The sequence below is a fragment of the Drosophila arizonae genome, chromosome X, assembly GCF_054131065.1.
Source record: "Drosophila arizonae isolate 15081-1271.41 chromosome X, UAZ_ARI_1.0, whole genome shotgun sequence".
NCBI lineage: Eukaryota > Metazoa > Arthropoda > Insecta > Diptera > Drosophilidae > Drosophila > Drosophila arizonae.
In genome coordinates, this window is record NC_142927.1 from 22,284,936 (window position 1) to 22,305,113 (window position 20,178).

The 20,178-nt window shown below is 40.1% G+C and overlaps 1 protein-coding gene across 1 annotated transcript; it reads right to left on the reverse strand.

Annotated features, from left to right (window-relative positions):
* Positions 1-6,974: 6,974 nt before the first annotated feature.
* On the reverse strand, positions 6,975-17,031 carry upd3 (unpaired 3). Its single transcript, XM_089474396.1, has 4 exons — positions 16,368-17,031; positions 13,507-14,067; positions 12,117-12,314; positions 6,975-8,827 (listed from the first exon to the last, which is right to left on the reverse strand). The coding sequence occupies exons 1-4, from the start codon at positions 16,368-16,370 to the stop codon at positions 8,312-8,314; spliced, it is 1,278 nt and encodes a 425-aa protein (XP_089330522.1). The 5' UTR covers positions 16,371-17,031; the 3' UTR covers positions 6,975-8,311.
* Positions 17,032-20,178: the final 3,147 nt, after the last annotated feature.

Consider the following 20,178-nt stretch of genomic DNA (forward strand, 5'->3'; position numbering starts at 1 on the left):
TGGTATTGGTATTGCCATCGGTATCGGCTCGACTTCGTTTAATTTCGCTTGCTCTGGCCCGGCTTGGCTTGGCTTGGCTTGACTTCACTACACCTCACCTCACTTCACTTCAGTTGGGCCGGCTTGGCTTGCCTTGCCTTCGCTTGGCCTAGCCTGGCCAGGCCTGGCCTGGCTTGGCTTGGCTTGGCTTCGTGTGCACAACAAGTGAAATTAAAATGTATGACAAAGTGCGTGCAATAATTCGTGCAAGTTTAATGAGTCTCCGCAATGTGGACATTTGTCGTCGTCTAATTGTACTAGATATGGATATTTTAATTGAATGAGAACGATGTCTTATTAGATGCGGGCAATTAGTCTATTTGTGCCTTCCCCGACAGACAGCGTCCACATTGGACACACACTCGCCACACTTGGTCTTGGCCTCTTCACGTGGCTGCCCATAATTTTTGTTTACCAAATTGCGGCCAAAGCGGCCGAGCATATGGCCAATTGCAGCATCCTATCAACCTTAAGCAATGACAATATAATGGGTATAATACTATATTTTTAAAATATGATAATATGATAATCAAATTTAATTATTGTGAAATTTTTACTTACATTTGCATCAATTTACTTACATTATGCAGTTCAGCTCAGAGATTACTTGATAAATACAATATTTTATTCAAGCTAATAGAGCATGTAATATGTTTATTTATAGGAAAAAAGAAAACAATCGTTATTTATTTATCATCTTTAATTCATAATATGATTTATTTTGTTATTTATTTTTAAAAAGATAATGAGGAAAAAAATTCGTTTTATAATTTGATTAAGTTACGAAACACGGATGACAGTTTTTCTATTAAAATATTAACTTGTTTTTTTTTTATTATTTTATTTTTTTATTATATTAAAATAATAAATATGAAAATTAATTAAACCAAAAACAATTGAAATTATGCATGAATGCTTTATATTTTATATATAGCCAAAAATATCTTAAATGATCCACACTCAAATTAGATAATTTGTTTATAATTAAAAAAATAAAAAAATATAAAAGAAAAATCAAGACAATATTAAAAGAAAACAGAAGTTAAAGTAATAAATATAAACTTTCTTGAAAATATACAAAAAATTAAAAGATTTAAAAATAATCACAGTATTTACTTTGAAAAATCATATTTTATGTAACAAAATATGAAAAATAAGAAGTGTATAATGTAAAAATAGTATGCAGAAAATAAAATATTATTAATATAAAACAAAAGTAATCTAAATAAGTAAATTATATAGGAAATGCAAAATTAATATAAAAAGAAAATATTAATAAAAAACTGAAAATAATAATAATTATTACATTATTTACAAAATGTAAATCTGATTTGTGATTATCAATATATTATTGTAAAAAAAAGTAATACAAAAAATAATTATTTATAAAATGTTGTATTTATATAAACATAAAGCTTGAATGGTTTTCTTAATAAAAAAAAAAAATAAAATAAAAAAAATAAGTTCAGTAACATTTCAAAAGAGATAATTGTGATAAAAGCATCAAAATCAATAAAACTAAAAGTAAGAAAAATTAAAAGTGCTTTCAATAAAACAAATAAAATTATTAAATTATGAAAATAAGGCAACGGTTTATTTAAAATTAGAAATATTATGGATATAATAAAATTACAGTTTATATAAGAAACTCGTTTTTTAACAGTCTGCCATAGCCCATATGACGCAGATTCGTAGCTGATTGCCGAGTCGACTTGCAGCGACTGTCATGGTCATATAAAATTGTCATCCTTGCACTTGCACTTGCACTCGCGACTTAATGCCCATTTAGGGGTCGGTCTAGTGCGGCTTGAGCAGCGCGCGATAGTTTATTGAACTGCACAGGACTCGCGTCCGGCTCAGCGGACAGGCGGACAGGCCGACAGGCGGACAGACGGACAGACAGACAGGGGCAGGTTAACAAGCTAACAAGATCATTGGATAACAACACATTCCAGAGGCCAGCCAGCGACTCGCCTCGACTCGTTCCGATTGACCCAATGCAAATGTGAAATATCTGTTTCGTATATTTGTGCATTGCAATTGTTTGTCAAGTTGTTCGCACGTTCCCCTCGCCAGGCGAGGCCGGGCCAAAGGATTGTGTCAATGTTTGTGCAGCCACTTGTGAGGCACGTTCTGTATCGCTAAGTCGCTCGAGATCCTCTCAGTCGACCCATTGACTGATCGCTTCAATGGGTTTGTTTGAGCGATTGGCCTGCTGTTTGCTCTGGCTCTGGCTCTGGCTCTGGCTCCGACTCGGGCTCAGGCTGGCTTGTTTGGTCGATGCAAAGTTGTGATAAGGCGGCTCACGAAAGGATGTCGAGGGCGCACGTTCATCAATTCTCATACACCGATTTCCTGTGCGCATCTTAAATATGACACAAACACACAAAACATAAATATCAATACACAAATCCCAGATGCAAAGTTCGGATTTGGTTCACAGGCCGAGTCGGGCCAGCCAAGCCGTTGCCATCTCGATCGGGTCGTCGTCGTCGTCGTCGTCGTCGTTGTTGGCCAGACACTGGCGCCAACCTGGCCATTAATTATAACAATTCCTTGCATTGTCATACACACACACGCACACAGAGACACACTCACACACTCACACATGCACACACTCACGCACTCAAACGCACACGCACAAGTCGAAAATTTATAGGTGCTCGGGTCGGGCATTCTTCACCTGGGTGGTGGGCAATTTATTTCACCTTTTGAAGCGCTTGAGCTGCACACGGCAATTGCACAACAACAGCTAACTGACACAAACAAAGCCAAACACCAACAACAACAACAACAAGAAGAACAAGAATTTGCTGTGCTGCCGCAAAAGGTCAAGGGTATGCTTCGGCCTGACCCTGTCGCATTCATTGACAATTAAAAACATTTTTCTGGTATTGATCACTTTATTGTCCAGTTGTCGAACAGGACAGCTGTCGCTGGCCCTCTTTGTCGCTGTCTCTCTCTCGCTCTCGCTCTCCCTCTCCCTCTCATTCTCAGCTGAATTAAATACAATTGTCGTGTTATGGAATTTGAAGTGGGCGCGTCACCTTTGATCTTCGCCTGAGTCCACTCGAAATTCTTTCATAATTTTTGTCACTTTATGTTGCTGCCAAAATTGCTAGGACAATGGACTGAGCCAGGGGCAGGGGCAGAAGCAGGGGCAGCATTTACTATTGTTTTGCAATTGAAGCCACCTTTTACCCTGATTAAGCGGAAAACCCGGACACAATGACCAATACGCCCCGACAGATTCGCATTGTTAACGGCGCATAATTTATATGGGCCACGGCGACAAGCTGGCGGCCCAATCGCCAGCCAGACAGAGGCACAAGGCCCTTAACGTGGCCCAGTCCCAAAACCCGGCCAAAAGGCGTGCAAAATTCACACCAGACCAAATCAATGAAGCTGCAATATCTGCATCTATCTATATCTATATCTATATCTATATCTATATCTATATCTATATCTATATCTATATCTATATCTATATCTATATCTATATCTATATCTATATCTATATCTATATCTATATCTATATCTATATCTATATCTATATCTATATCTATATCTATATCTATCTATCTCTAATTCCGTTAATTAGTTTGCAGCCCTGAAGCTGAACACCTTGTCACAGTTTTAAGACGTTGTCAGCATTTGTGCTCGCTCTCACTCAGCTCGATCTCAGTTGACATCGCATACATCGCTCCAGTTTTATATATATATATGTGTATCTATATAGATCGGACAAGTGTGCGCAAATAGAGCTGTGTTTTGAATGCTGAATCTTTGATTTGATTGCTTCACAGCTGCGGAGATGAGTTTGATTCTGTGAAAGAGGAAACTGCTGAGGCTGCATATGAATCGAGAGATTTCTTCACCTATTCCCATGGCATTCGAGCAGTGTCAAAAGCTGAGGCAGCGCTTTGATGTCGTGAGATTATTAGAGATAGAAATAGGAAAAAAATATTAATAAAAATCGCAAACCAAACATAAAACAAAATCGTTTTGCAATTTATTATACACAGGCTAAAAAAAAATGGAAATAAAAAATAAAAAAACTCTACGGCATTTTCTTTACGATGGGAAAGGGGTCTCGGCTTCTATGGAGTGCGATGGCTGGGATGCATTTGGTTTGAGGTTTGCTGGGCCTTTTGGATTACTTGGCTGGCTTAGTCGCGCATTTAAGGCCCATAAATGTAACGCCATTATCTATAAATCTGCAGCGGAAAACATAACTCAAAAATAACAAAACAAGCTAACACACAAAACATAAACGAAATAAGATATTTTTAATTAATTGTCACTGGAAAAAAAAACAAAAAATACAACTACACCGTTTTATGAGAAGCTGCACGTGACCGACGGCAAAAACAGCAGAAAGAAACAAAATGAAAAAAAAAAAAAAAATTGAAAAAAAAAATATATATATATAAGAAAAAATATAAACTAAAAAAGAGACCAAATAAACATTTAGATTAAATCTGTTCCAGTCGCTGTGCCAGACCCAGGGCGCAAGTTCATTGAGGAACACACAGAGTCACATATGTTCGACGCACACACACGCACTCACACACGCACACACACATGTATGCGTATCAGAAATGGGCCTAGTACCCAGTACCAAAGAGTGGAGCCAACAATTTAGACATTTCTCATAGAAAGACATAATTTTCAATTTAATAAAGGCCATCGCATAAATACGCTCGTAAAAACCTATCAAAACTTAAGATAGATGAGCACTACGTGCACTTGCTGGAAAGTCCATTAAAAGAGAACGCGGCGCTACGGCCAGGCAAAGGGTTGTTGCTGCGCAAGAGAGACGGCGATAGGCGGGTGCAACTGCAATTGCCTGGGCCGTGCCAGGTGGGAGGGAGACAAGGCACAGTCACATATATATATGTATGTGTATCTGTATATAAATGTGTGTGTGTTGTTTTCCTCTCTTTTTTTTTTTTGGTGAATGGTGCGCCGAGTGCGCATAGTTGCATGTCTCCTCTACACGGCGGCAAGAGGCTGCATCGGGGTCACAATAAAATCAAAATTGATAAGCATCTTTAGTGTCCCAGGGGCACTGAGATGATCGCCCCGTGGTTTGGCATGCCACGGCACTGTTCTGGCCATGGTCTTGCCGGTGACTGCAGTCGCTGCTGCCGCTGCTGCTGCCGCTGCTGCTGCCGCTGCTGCTGCTGCTGCTGCATATTAAATTGTTGAATCAGTCACTGAGAATTCAAGAGAGACAAATCGGAGCACGTACACAGCGTCCGAAATTAATGACAATTGCTGATTGTGTGAGATAAACGGACGAGGCGCAGGGCAATTGGTGGAAACCGCGACAAACTCACACACACACACACACACACGCAGACACAGTGAGAGTGAGAGAGAGAAGCTGAAAGACATTAGTAACACACAAAAGGAAGCCCCGAACACATCGAAAACCTCAGATTTTGACCATGGACCCCAGAACCGAGTCCAAGTCCAGGGTGTGCGTAGATTCCTCTGCTTTGATAAGCCCAAGAAGAAAAAAAAAAGTAACCAAAAATATGCCGAAGCAACACCAACAACAAAATTGTCGCTGAGTTGACGTCGTAAAAAGGTTGAGAAGGAACCCAACAACAACAACAATAGCAGCAACAATCTGAACAACAACAACAACAAACAGATCAGCGCAATGCGTCTGCGGTATTATTATATGGCTCATAAAATATTTGTACAAGTCTATAAATGCCGCGTAATTTACTTCTGGCTTCAATTAAAAGGAAACTCCAACAATTCGAAATTAAATTGTTGCGGCATTTTATACATACATGAGTGTGTATATGTATGTAATGCATACCCTGTGCATGCGGGCCTAAAGGCTGTATTGGTTTTTACATGTTGATTCTGAATAACATTCATTTTATTTTATTTATATATTTAATTTATATTAATTGTTCTCATGTAGCTTGATGATTTTTTTGTTCATTTTTTTATTTGCCTCCTTAATTTAACACTTAGTTGACTCTTTTAATATTTTTTTTAACAGTATATATTATTTTTTTTATTATCTATTGTTTATTTGATTTGTATTGGTTTTATTTTATTTGATTGATTTTGTGTTTTTATATATTATGTTTATTATTATTTAAAGAATATGTTATTGTTATATTTGTTTTATTTTAATTTACTTGATTTTATTTGTAATTTATTTTGTATTTTTTTTTTAGTTTAAATAACTATACATATATTATTACATCATTTATTATTCTTTTAAATATTTCTTTTATTTATATATCATTGATATCATTTATTATTTTTTCGCTTTATAGTATTTGGTTAATACTTTAATATTTACATATTTTAAATTTTCATTTATTTTGTATTATTTTGTTTATTTGTACATAGTTTTTTATATTTTAAATTTATTTGCTTTAATATTTTTAATTCATATTATTAGACATGCGTTTTATATCATTAATTTTTGTACTTTTTATTATTTGTTTATTTTAACAATTACTAATAATAATTTATTAATCCCGAATAATACTTTTTTTTATAATACATTATAATTTTATTTATAATAATAATTAAATATTATAATTAATATTTTTTGTTTGATAGATATTTTATATATATTTTTTAAAAGATTTATTTATTTTATTTATTTATTTATTTATTATAATTTATTATCATTATTTATGAAATATTGTTTATTCTTAACACACATTTCTTTATTTCTTTAAATATAATTATATATAATAATAATTTTATTGTTAATATTATTTTTATTTTTTAAATATAATTTTTTCATTGTTAATAGTATTGTTCTTTTTATTATTTTAGATTTTTGTTATTACTAATAATATTTTATTATTTACTAACAATACTCGATTTCAATACTCATTATAGCTCCTCTTATTTTATTAAAATTTAATATTGTTATTATTATTTGCATATTTATATAATAAATTGTTTTCTATTTATTTATTTCATTTTATTGTTTTTATCTTATTTTCTGTTCTTTTTCATTATTCTTATTATTTTTTGTTTTTTTTTTTATTTTATTTTTATTTTTTTATTATTATTTTTTCTTACTATTCTTTCATCCCTACAGGGTATCTCTTAGGCCCACACATTGGCATAAATTTTTGCCAGATTTCACATTGTCTGTCATTCTTTCAAGTCGATTGCAATTGGGCTAACGCCGCGTATGCGCAATGCTGTTGCTGTGGGAATAAATCTTGCGGCTTTACAACGTTTAGATAAAGCGCGCCGCGCATTTAAGAGTGTGGATTAAAAAATTCTTGTCATTGAATTCATATCTGTGTTAGATATTATTTATTCTAGCTGTATATGTATGTACACATATGTATATGTATGTATTTATAGAGCAGCACGACTAAGAAATGGATAACAAGACACTTGATAAGGGGCAGACAAACGAGCCGGCTGAGCTCGAATGAGGACTCACCTGTTGACCTTGACCACGCCTCCCCTTGCCTGTACATTAATGTTGAATGACTGCCAGCCATACTCAAGTATTCAATTCATTTCTATACCCAAAATAAAAGACTTGCACGTGTTCAGGGTTTACTTAAGATTTATTGTACAATATGCTATAGATGATTAAATTGGAAAATATGCACGCAGTGTTTTAGAAAAACAGAGTAAGGAAGTAAGTAAGTACATGTAAACATAATATGTGTGTACGTGTGTGTGTTTATCTGTGTGTGTGTCTGTCTGTTTGTGTGTGTGTATATATAATCTATATATGATTACGTTTGGCGAGATACTTGATTAACGTTATTAGACTACATATGCAATGTTGGATGGGCTGGGGTCGACCAACCCAACTATCAGCTATTATCACAGTATCGTAATACAAGGCAAAAGTCGTGGTAACATTGAAAATACTTTGGACTTAGAGCTAAGCGAATGTTTTCATTAGAATATGTGAGGAATGTTTTGCAAATAAATAATACGGTGAGGTCTTATGCTAAACGAAAAAACGAAAAACCGAAAAAAAAAATCCATAGAAATTTCGAACATACATATATGTATGCATATAAATAATAATGATAGATAATAAATACTTAGGCTAATTAGGATTCGGGTTCGGTTCGGATTCGGATTCGGATTCGGATTCGAATGTCATAGCCGTCTTTGAGAATGAGTTTCAGTTCATGAAATCAACTGTGGGGTTGGAGTGGGATGCTTGTCGGATGGATGGCTCAGTTCAGTTGGAATTCGAAATGGAACTATGCGTATATAACTGGTTGCTAAATCTTAAATCTTAAGTAGAGAGGCCGCTAGCCGGCCGCTGTCTATTTGTTTGTTTGTTTCTTTTGTTTTCTTTCGTTGCTTTGCAATCCCTCTTGGAGTGCTTGGCCAGGAGCTTTGTCAGGTGCCTCAGGTACTGAATGTACTGGTACTTGACGAATCGCAGATCCAGGCTATCCGGCTGTCTGGGCTTCTCCGCTCGCTGGCCGTTCGCGGCCAGCACCGCCTGTCGATGCAGCTCCACCAGCGGCGTCTTCAGCTTCATCAGCTTCTTCTCCATGGGCACACGCTTCACCGTCCTCAGGGTCTTGTGGGTCTTGTGGTTGGGCGCATAGAGGCGAGTGCTGTTGAAGGCCTCCTCAAAGTTGCAGAGCATGAGGCGTGCGCTGTTGCGCAGGCGCAGCAGCTCGGCCGAGAGCACGCTCTGCTTCTGTAGATTCTCCAGGTCCCAGTGCAGCTGGGCGTGCCGCAGATAGCTGAATGCGGCCACGTAGAACTGCAGATCGTGATGTGCGTGCTGCAGTGATAGCTGCAAGTAAACGAACGGAAAGCACAGAGATTTTCATTAGTTGAGTGCGTTGGGAAAGCGGCGAGGAGCCGGTTCGAAAGCGTAACTATTTGCTGCCTGGATTGGTGGATCTGGTGGTGGCATAGATCGCACCGATATCCGTTTTGATAACACAACGGGGCGGTGTAATCACAAGCCTCGCGGCCCAACCGGTTTAGTTCTGGCCGAGAACCGGTTGCTAACCGTTAACAGCCGCCCTCGGCCACGCCCCATGCCCGAGCAATGTGCAGTGTGCGCAAGTTGATTGAACTCGCTGGCTGATTAATAATCAAAATCAATCATACGACACGTTGCCTGAAAGTGAAAATCAACTGATTCGTCTATAAACAAATTCGCCTATTCGCCCCGTTCGCCCATCTCCCTGTCTCGCTCACTCTCTCGTTAACTGTGCTTTCGGTTTCGCAACGTATCTCACGTCCGCGTGCTAGTGACGTCGCGTCGCGTCGTTTGCCGTTCGTTCATCGTCGTCGTCGTCGTCGTTCGTTTGCTCGCTCGTTCGCTTGCTCGTTGTTGTTGTTGTTGTCGGTCGTCATATGTTTCATTCATGCCGCTGCTGGGGGAATCCACGGCGCGCTCATTCGCATGATTCACGCGCTCGCGCGAGCGTTCCATGTCGCTCTCGCTCTATCGTTCTATCTGTGTGACCCGCTCTCTCTCTCTCTCTCTCTGTGTGTGTGTGAGTGTCTCATTTACAATATATACGAACGTTTAGATTGCTCAAACACATATCAGCTCTGCTGGGCGCGCCCTTGCACCCGCGCCCTGCAGCGCCCCATTGACTCAGATATGTGCGAAATGATGTCGGGCTGTTGGCTTTTCTGTGACGTCAAAAGGCCGCGTGAGCTGCAAGTTCTTGGGAAAAGTGTGCGCCCAAACTCCAATTGCTGTTGTTGTTGCTGTTGTTGTTGTATGATTTGTGATTTGCGCAAGCCACACTCATGGCAAACACTAGCACTGTGCGTCTATAGGGCATTTTATAAATAGCCACGATTAGCTGTCAGAGCTCCACTCCCACGTTTCCTGGGTCGTCATCGATATTACAAGAATAACATCAGCACCTAATCATCGTATGAGTGAGTGTGAGTGTGTGACTGTTAGAGTACTTCACAATCAACATCATTATAATCGGTTAGCAAATCGCATCAGTTGCGGAACTCTGGCTAAAACCCTAACGATTTCACTATGAGCCAGTAATTTTTGCTGTCTTCTCTTTATATATATATATTTTTTTTATTTATTTATTTATTTTTTTCTATTTTTTTTTTTTTTTTTTTTGGGTTTTTTCCTATGCGCAGCTCCAGTGACGTCAATAAGAAATTCAGCGAAAGCCGCTCATTGTTATGCCAATTATTATTAAACACACACGCACACACACACATACACAGAGATGTGTTTGAAGATGATGTTAGCTGTCTAAGTATAGAACAGAGCACAACAGCAGCATCAACTGGGAATTAGCCAAACAACAGATTGAGTGATTAAGAGAGAGGGGGAGGCGGAGTGTGAGACAAAAATCTCTTCAATATGAGCTAATGCTCTCTCTCAACCAGCTTCAAAGTCAAGTCAAAGTTCAGGCTAAGAACATTTCGGCTTACAGCCACAATTAGCTGAGCTCTAAAAAATAATGCCTAATAAATTTGTTGTTTTTCATATACCATAAAAGAAAAATAAAACAACAACAAACTAGCAAAATAAACTGAAATTTTGTGACTACGTTAATTAAAAGCTGAACAAAATGTTCTAAAATTAAACTACATATAGCTGGAACGCGTGCAGAAATTTTTGGTTATTTCCAAAATGCAATTTTATAATGTTTACCCAATATTATATATATATGTGCATGTGCTTCTATATTCCTATATATATAAATATGTACTTGTTTATAGCCCTTCTTTGTTTTAACTTTTAAATTTTTCAGATAAGCTTTATTTTTAACGTCACTTTGCCTGAATGAACAACGTAATCTACTTCCCATTTCTGTCCCGGTATGTAAGATAAGTCTGTGTATATACCACCCCTATATATGTGTGTATAGAATGTAGCTACTGTCATACGATTAGCCATCAAGTTCTAGCTGGCAAATATTATTCACAGTCTTTATCAGCTCCATTCATCAGCTGTTGAAGCGGAAAGAGTCTATAAGTTGTTCAGATATAGCACACATACATAGAGGGCAAGCATATATAACATATGTATAACATTTATATAACATGCGTATGAAATATTCACGGCATATGTATAACACTTCTATAACATCTATAAAACCACTCACATGTCTTTGACCCAAATCTTTTCCAGTCTCTGCCTCTGACTGCTCTACGGCTTCACTGGGCCGTCGAGCGAGCATGTTGCAGTCGGTTACAGCTGTTTGGAAAGTTCTTGCTTGCTACATATACATATATATATATATATTTTTTTTTTTTATTGTATTATTTTCTTATACTTGTATATCTGTTTTTATTAATTCGCGTGATTCGTTACGTGTATTTGGCTTTTAGCGCATCATTAGCTTTTACGAGTGGGTTGCAAATGGAAATGCGCATACGAATTCGAGTTCGAATTCGGCTGCGGCTGCGGCTTCGACTTGGAATCTTCAGCATTGAAATGAATCTGCATATTTGCGATCACGTTTCGATCAGCTGCCTGGGCCCACATAGCATATACGGCGCGTGTCTCTGTTGTTTGGCTTTGTTGATTTGCCTCGATTGAGGTTCTGTTTTTTGTTTTCCCAACAAATTAGCCGAGATACGAAATGAAACTCAGCTGCCTCACACACGCACACGCACACGCACATATACTTTATATAAATGTATATATACTTACATTTCTATACATATTTATATAGAATTCTAATGAAACGTGCTTCAGCTGACATTGAGGATGTCGCGTGTCGCCGCTGCACACTCGGCGTATGCTTAATTGCTGCTATTTCTGCTACGATCTATTTGTGAAACGGCCCTCGCCTGTAAGTGCTCGACCGCACTCATATGACTGACTCGCGTTGGCTTGTGACGGCGATTTTTTATTTTTTCTTTTTTTTTCCCTTTATATTATTTACTTTGCACCTACGCAATGACGAACGGGTGAAATGCTACCTCACGTGACCCACTGCCAAGCAGTTGCTTGCCATTTGGCTCTTGGCTCTTAACTCTTGGCTGCTCGCTGTTCGCTGTTCGCTGTTCGCTTTTCGCTAATCAAATTGATTGCTTCACGCATGAAATGTAGTGCTTATGAAAAGTTGTTAACTTACTTGCTTGCTAACATTCACCCTGGGCAGAAAATCGTATTGGCTGTTATGCAGACTCCACGTCTTGTGCTGGGAGATGTCGATCGCCTGGACGACGCCGGTGTCCTGCGCCTTTACCGAGTGCTCCAGGTGCCGCAGTGCGTTGTCATCGCGCAGTTGCACCAGCTCGCGCCGTGTATTATTCCGCAATGTGCGTAGCCTCTGTAACAATGAGGAAATAGGTCATTAAGATATATTTTATACTAACAATCCTGAAAATCATATACATATACATATATATATATATATATATATATAGTTTGAGATAAACTATCAAATGGAAAGAGAAAATTAATTTTTTATTGCTTTTTTTTATTGCCTTTCTCAATTGATAACTCAACTTGAAAATAAGCAAACCAAAATTCATATAATATATAAAAATCGAGAACAGTTATCAATTTTTTGAAACAAACTCAATGGGAGCCTGCTATAAAGCGAACTACACGACCAATTTCAAGTCTCTAGCTCCCATAGGTTCTGAGATCGACACAATCTTGCATAAGGACAAATGAACGAACGGATGGATAGAGCTCAATTGATTTCAGCTTGATCAACATGAATTTTTCAGCATATGGTGTAAGAAAACTGGGAATAATAAAGTAAATATATATATGCTATATATTCATAAAATATATACATATATAATTTGAGTTATTTCACACCGATTTCTTATATCTATTGCTACATTTATCTAATATTCATATATATATATTATACATTTACATATATTCATGTATTCCAATTCATTCTTCTCATTATTTGTCTCCCTTTCATTTCCATTCTCATTTCTCTGCTAATATTTGCGTTCCTCTCATTAGGCTGTACTTGGGATATTAATTAACATTGATTATATAATAGCTTCATTTGGGACTCTTCGTAATTACTTATTAAGTTTCCCCCCAACACTTTCTGTCTTATTTTAGTTCAACAATATCATCGACCAAATATGATAATCAGTCGTAGCTGATATTATTAAGATATTTGGCCGTTCCTATTCAGGCATTATGCATTGGACTTGCTTAAGCGTTATCGCTAGGCTGACTCTCGTCTTGTCAATCTTCTTTCAAATAAATAAATCAGCAATAAGGCATCGCAGGCAAACTTTTTCACTGCATAAACTCGATCGATCCGATACGAATGTGTCATAAAGATAATGAGATCGATACGAGAGTGAGTGTGTTGGGGTTGTCGATAGAGACTTGTTGAATGGAACGGAATGGAAGACACTTGTTGAGTGGAATAGAACGAAATGGAATGGGATGGAACGAAGTGGAATGGTATGGAACGAAATGGAATGGTATGGGACGGAATGAAATGGTATGGAACGAAATGGGATGGGGGATGGCTGACGTACCTGTTTGTGGTGGAGGCAGCTCTGCCTGCGCGGGACGGGGACTGGACGGGGCCACCGATCGGGACCTATCCACTTGCCACCGCAGCTATTGCTCCAGTCCGGCACGGTGCTCCTCAGCTCGCGCTGGAAGCTCATCTTGAAGCTGATGCTCTCGTGCCGCTTCTGCATGCGGCGCGTCCGTCTGGTTTGTCGTTCGGCGGCCAGCTTGGCGGCGCTGTCGATGAGTGGTGCTGCTGCAGGTGGTGCAACAGCACTTGCTGCCGCTGCTGTGGCTGCTGGTGCGGCCAGGGCCAAGGCCAGGCCAGCGCCAGAGCCGGCGCTGCCGGATCGCAGCAGCTCCTGCAGCTGAGCCATGACCAGGGCGAGCATTAGCAGCGATCGCCACTTGGATGGACTCTGTGTGGACTGTGGAGGACGTCGTGGTCGGGCGCTCTGCTGCTGGTGCTGCGGCCTTGTCCCCCTCGTCGTCGTCGTCGTCGTGTCTCGCCTTTTCCGTGCGTTCCCCGTTTTGCTGTTGTTGCTGCTGCTGCTGCTGGCTAGAAGCTGAGCAACAGTTGTCGTCTGTCAAAATGATCCAAAATGAAAAAAAATCCAAACAAAACACAAAACAATGCAGTTTGTTTGCCAAGGGGATTCCCGTTAGTCAAGTGTTGTTGTTGTTGTTGTTGTTTTTGTTTGCCTTTGGGCCAAAACGTGCTTGGCCTGACGTTATCGTTATCGTTTGTTTCAGTCGTGGCCGTTACTGTTGTTGCTGTTGTTGTTGTTGTCAATGTAGTTGGATTTATTTTTATTTTGTATGTATGTGCGTGTGTGTGCGTCGGCTGACATAATTATTTAAAATAAAAGTCTTAATTTGGCTGAATCACCAGGCATAAGCGAATCTCCGCAGCACACACACACACTCGCAGTCGGCAACACTGCGCTACAAAGTCAACGAACTTAGCCCACCCCGCTGGATTCTTGCGCACTTTTGTGAAATTCACTGAAGTTGGCTTTTTGTGGCCGAAGTCAACGTCGCAAGTCAACCTTGCGTTTCTCTCTTTCGCTCTCTCCCTCTCCCTCTCCCTCTCCCACTCGCACTCCCACTCACACACGCTCTCTCCCTCTCTCGCTCTCGCTCTCGCTCTCTTGTCCATGCGAAAAGGCCGGCGTTGTTGCTGGCTGACGCATCGTCGCGCACGCTCTGACTTGTTGCTGCCGCTGCTGTTGCCAAACAAAGCAGCTCATCCCACTCCCTCCCCTCTGCGCCCTACGCACCCGCCCGCTCCATCTGCCGCCCACTGCCCATTGCTATGCGCCACGCCCCGAACGTGTAAATTAATTTCACATGTTTGATTTGAATTGAACTTGTTTTTCGGCAACTGCCGCCGCCGAGTGCCGCAGCTCAACAAAAGAGCGCTTGGAGCTGCCCACCTGAGTCAGGTATGCCAAATGACATTTCAACTCCAGCTTGGCATGCCCTGCACCGCTGACTGCTGCAGGGGTATAGGCTATAGGGTATATAGACAGTCGTTACTCGGTACTCGATATTGAAAAGTGAATTCAATTGGCTTCGACGAATTTTAGCTGAAGTTATCCATCCCGCACCCTAATAGGACAGCTATTGTAGGGTATATGCAATGCTTGTTGCACATTCAAAAGTGAAGCAACTCCCGCTTAAGTAATTCTTCCTAGTTCTTATCACTCAAGCAACTGAGTGCACACCCTGCACTCATTGCCAGGCTATTATAGGGTATATACAACTGGTCAAGTAATTCTCTCTAGTTCTCTCCTGCATGCCCTGCACACACAGGCAATGCAACACCGTTATTAAATCCGTTTTCTAAAGTACTCCCCCCCACCTCTTATACAATTAACAGCTAAACTCATGTACCACATTCAATATCAGATAAATATAGGGTATATGACAGTCGTTATTCAAAAAGCAAAAGTTAATTTAACAATCTTTTGCTGAAGTTATCCATCTAACAACTACGTGCATACCCTGCAATTAGTTTCAGCTAAATATAGGGTATATACTATTGAGATTTGATATAAATATAAAAGTAACACTGCCTTGAACAATCCCCTCCAATTCACACACCCTAAGTGCATACCCAATCAAATTAGTATAGGGTATATGCAGTCGTTAATTCAACAATCTGTCAGTAAGTTAGGCATCCCTTTTTGTTGACCTATGCCCCAAGCGGCCTCCCTTCAGCGTCCGGTCCAATGCTCTAAAGGGTATCCCAGAGTCGCTCTGGCCGGAAATCGTTTATTATGGTATTATTGCACTGATAAACGCATGACGATTTCCTAGGAAATACGGCTTACTCCAGCACTGTTTGTATCAGCTTCTGGAGCACATTGCACCAAATGGCATTAGTACTATTTGCTAAAGTAGCCGGAGCCAGGGAGGGAGTATGCACCCATGTAGGTCAAGGTGGTTCCAAATCCAATTCAACCAAGAGAGTTTATATATACATATATGTATATACATACATAGCAGTAAAAGTCTGGCTAAAATTCCGAACTATATAAAATTCTTCTAGAACAAGTGTTTCTCTCTCTCTCTCTCTCTCTCTCTCTCTCTTTCACTATATACATATAAAGTATATACATATATTATATATTATATATGTATATATATATATATATAACTGCGCTACTTATCAGTGGGTGAAACACTGGTTTGCTTAAAGACAATAAAAAAAAAAAAAAAGTGCACAGCCAAAAACAATGCCAACTACAACTAAAACAACAACAACACACAGACTGTTCGATAAGGCAATTGATGGGAAAAGTGTCGTACAACGTGTCAGTGTGTGTGTGAGGTGGAAACCAAATGCCATAATTCGAAAATTAATGAAATTAATACTCACCATTTACACATAAATTTCCAATGAGTCCTGTGCGAGCTGCGCTGGAAAAACCTCTGCGACGTCTTCTACTAGTCTCTCTCTTTCTATATATATATATATATATTTATTTATATATATATCCGTATATATAGTTCAAAAGTTCAGTCAAACAAAAACAAAAATGTGTGAGAGAGCGCTCGCGTCTCTGATTGGTTGTTAAAACAATAAACTCGCGAGATTAAATTCACTTCGATAATAACTTAATAACAAGCCAAGCAAAAAACACAAACCAAAAAAAAAGAATAATGATAAAACTGCGGTTCACGTTTTGCAAAAAAAAAAAAAAAAATGTTATACAAAATATGAACAACAAATATTGTGTATATGTTTTACGAATTAGTATCTTGCAGATATATATTATATTGGTTAAACGTCGACGCGCTGTGTTTGACTGCCTGTTTTGATTTGAATTGAGTGGCCGGCGATCGGATTCGGGCTGGCTCGGGCTCTCTATTTGCCAACTTTCGCGCAGAGAGCGGCAACAGCTGAGGCAGAGGCTCAGGCAGAGACAGCGGCAGCGGCAGTGGCAGCGGCAGCAGCGACACAAGCAGAGCGACGGCAGCAACAGCAACAAGCGAACTAAACTCTTCAGTTACTATGAACGTACTAATGAGGAGTATAACGAGGTGGCCCCCTCTGGCCAAGAATTTATGCTCGTTGGTGTGAGTAAGCGTGGGTAACTGTATCTGCCTGTGTGTGTGTGTGTGTGTGTGCGTGAGTGAGTGTGTGCAGATTCGCGACCGCCACTGAGCGCGCGCAAGCGCATGTGTGAGTGTGAGTGTGAGTGAGCTTGGGTGAATCGACAATCAAATTACGCGAGCCTCTGTGGGTAGCGTCTGCGTGAAGCGAAAGACTAGAAACAATAAATGAGCATTAAATAGAGTTAATATTTGCTAGATGGCAATAATAAATAGCTGAATTAACTAGATGACGCCGCCCCCTAACACAGCGCTGGCCTTGCCAATCACAACTACATATCAGCAGCGCTCGCAACAGCTGTTTTACACACACACACACAGACACACAGGCACACGCACACACACACAGAGAGAAACACTCCAGCCTGACGAGCGTCGGCCGAACGCCAGCGACAGTGGCCGAACAGCTGAGCACAAACAATGAATAACTGTGAGTGTGCCCTGCATGCGGCAGATCTGGAGTGAGGCATATCAATAGTGCCAAGCGCTTGGCAATTGCTGGAGCTGGCATGAAAACGCCCAAGTGAGAGACAACTAACAAATAACAGTTGCCAATAAGACAATGAATATTATTCACATAGTTTCATTATTATTGTCACATTCATGTTGCATTGCCCAAGTGGCTCAAGCAACTCGCTTGATTTGCGCAACTGTAGCGCATTGCTGCAGTCGCTACGAGCGTCGCTGCCTGACGTCGCCTGTAGTTCTCTCAGTAGCGTCGCTCTCTCACTCTCTTCTTCAATTCTTCTTGTTATGCTGATTTGGTGCGGCCAGCTGGCGCTCTCAGCGTGATCAGCTGTTCGCGCATTTAGCAAACGCAGCCGAGCCGAGCGTTTGAGCGCTTCGTATTTCTCTCTCCCTCTCTCATTTTTCATAAATCTTATTACTTTTCTTTACGCGCTCTCTCTCTCTCTCTCTCTCTCGTTTCTTCTTTTTGCAAAATAAACAAAGCGCATTTTGAGTCTTCTGGCGGAACAACAAACTTTTGAATACCCAAATATGAACATTTGTTAACATTATTTCCGTTATCAGTGAGGTAGGCGGGGCCTGTTATCAGTTCAGTCGAATAGTGTTGGACCTTTGAACCAGCGGAAGCATAAGCCTTTGCAAATGCTTGATGTATATCACTTCCGAATAGTGCTGTGCGCTCGGAAAGGTGCAAACCGTGTGTTATTCATCGCTGTAAAAACTTGGGTCACACGCACACCGGCCCAGAGAGCGAGTGAGAGAGAGAGGGAGATAGAAAGCATTTGAAATGAGGAAAAAAATGCCGACGTCACGGAACCTCATACAAAATTTCAGTTATTTCCGTTCAATTTCACAAGAACTCAATTACTCATACGTAGCGGTGTCTGCCATGCCGCCGGCTAGTCAAGCTTGCTCTCTCACACACACATACATATACATGTACACTTGTGCTTGTTGTCGCCACATTGGAGGTTCATTCATGAATTTTTTCGCGCCGCCGCAAACAGAGCGAGAGGCGATTGGGTGAGCGAGCGAGAGAGAGAGGGAGAGCGCACGTTTATTGTCACAAATCGTAAGCTAAATTTCACCATGCCTAAAACATGATCAATCTAAAAATTATTGAGCGCTCTTACTCATGGAGACGTCGCCAATTGAGGCGACTCCATGGCCCATTATTTAGCACTCGCATGATTGGCCCAAGCTATTTTTAAACTATTGTGTAGCGGCGCGGGCGTGAAGTTGCCATTTGGTAATCTTGACTGTTTGTGTTTCCAATGTGTGTGTGTATTTTGGTTTTTGCTACCTTTGGGGTCAGCAATTGATCGAGCCGGCGCCTTCACAAAGACCTTTTCGGAACTGCTCGCTCATACTTTGGCATGCAGTTGTGTTTCTCTGGGATTTCCCATTGACAGGGGCCCGCGGCCCGGGGCCCGATCGCACTGTGAGCCGAACATTGTAGTATTATCTAATAAGTCAAATGTGTAATGAGCGCTGGATGACGTGCCTCGTGGCGTATGAGTAATATGCAAAGCATGACCGAAAGCAGAAAGCGAATCAATCACGCAGCCATTTCAAACCGAATCCACTTGAATTAGAGCATAATTAGTATTGCTCCTAGAAAAGCTTTTCGATTTCGCAAAACTGAAAATATCATAAATACCGGTGGTTAGCCAGACTTAGTCAAACGACACACACACACACCTACATACATAATTAAATTGATAAGGAATCAGTCTGATTAGAGTTTTTTTTTTTTTTTGTTTTACTTTGACTAGACTAAAGTCGTATCAGCTTTTGCCCTCGTTCGATCAGTGGGAGGAGGCGCTGCTCTGTTTGCCAGCTCAGCGCATGACTTGGAGCTCAACAATTTCTGACGACACTCGAATAGTAACCGAATATTAATGCTAATTTATTAGCCAATCGATTTGAAACAGCTACTAAAAAAAAAAAAAAAAAAATACAAAATAAAAAAAATGCAGCCTCAAGCGTCGAGCGAGCGATCTGAGTCATCAAATTCATTTCGAGCTGAACTTGAATTTTGTGTTTATTGCTTTTTCTTCTGCTTTTCATTCTGACCATGCAACATTTGTTGAGTATTTGCGCAAAGCAAATACCAAGTGCCAGATATATTCATAGTTCGCCTATGGCGCATCGGGCGTATACGCAACGCATAGCTAATTTAACAAGTCGCAATATTTGTTTGTAAAGAAGAGCGCGGAGTCAAGGAGTTGGCCGTATTTAGAGTGTTATACGTGTTATACACATTATACGTGTTATACGAAAGTTGAAGCTGCAGGCGAAAGGGATGAAGAGAGAGAGACAGACAGTGAGAGAGTGAGAGAGAGAGAGGGAGGGGTGCAGGGGGCAGCCATGGGGCTGCTGCCCCATTAATGGTCGGTAATTTGGTGAGCGCTGTGCGTTTGGTTTTCATGTTTGCCGACGCGCGAAATTTAAAAGTTTCACACATAACAAAGTGCGAAGGATGCAGATCGCCAGAGCCAAACTTAATTAGCGCCCATTGCAAAAATATTTACGGCAAAACAAAATAACACCCATTAAGCAAAGGGAGAAAACAACAACAACAACAAAAGGAAGGAAAACAAAAG

Coding starts and splice junctions, on each gene's coding strand:
- upd3 (XM_089474396.1), bottom strand. Junction 12,315..13,506: donor GCTGCCTCCACCACAAACAG/GTACGTCAGCCA, acceptor TCATTGTTACAG/AGGCTACGCACATTGCGGAA. Junction 8,828..12,116: donor GGGTGAATGTTAGCAAGCAA/GTAAGTTAACAA, acceptor GTTTACTTGCAG/CTATCACTGCAGCACGCACA.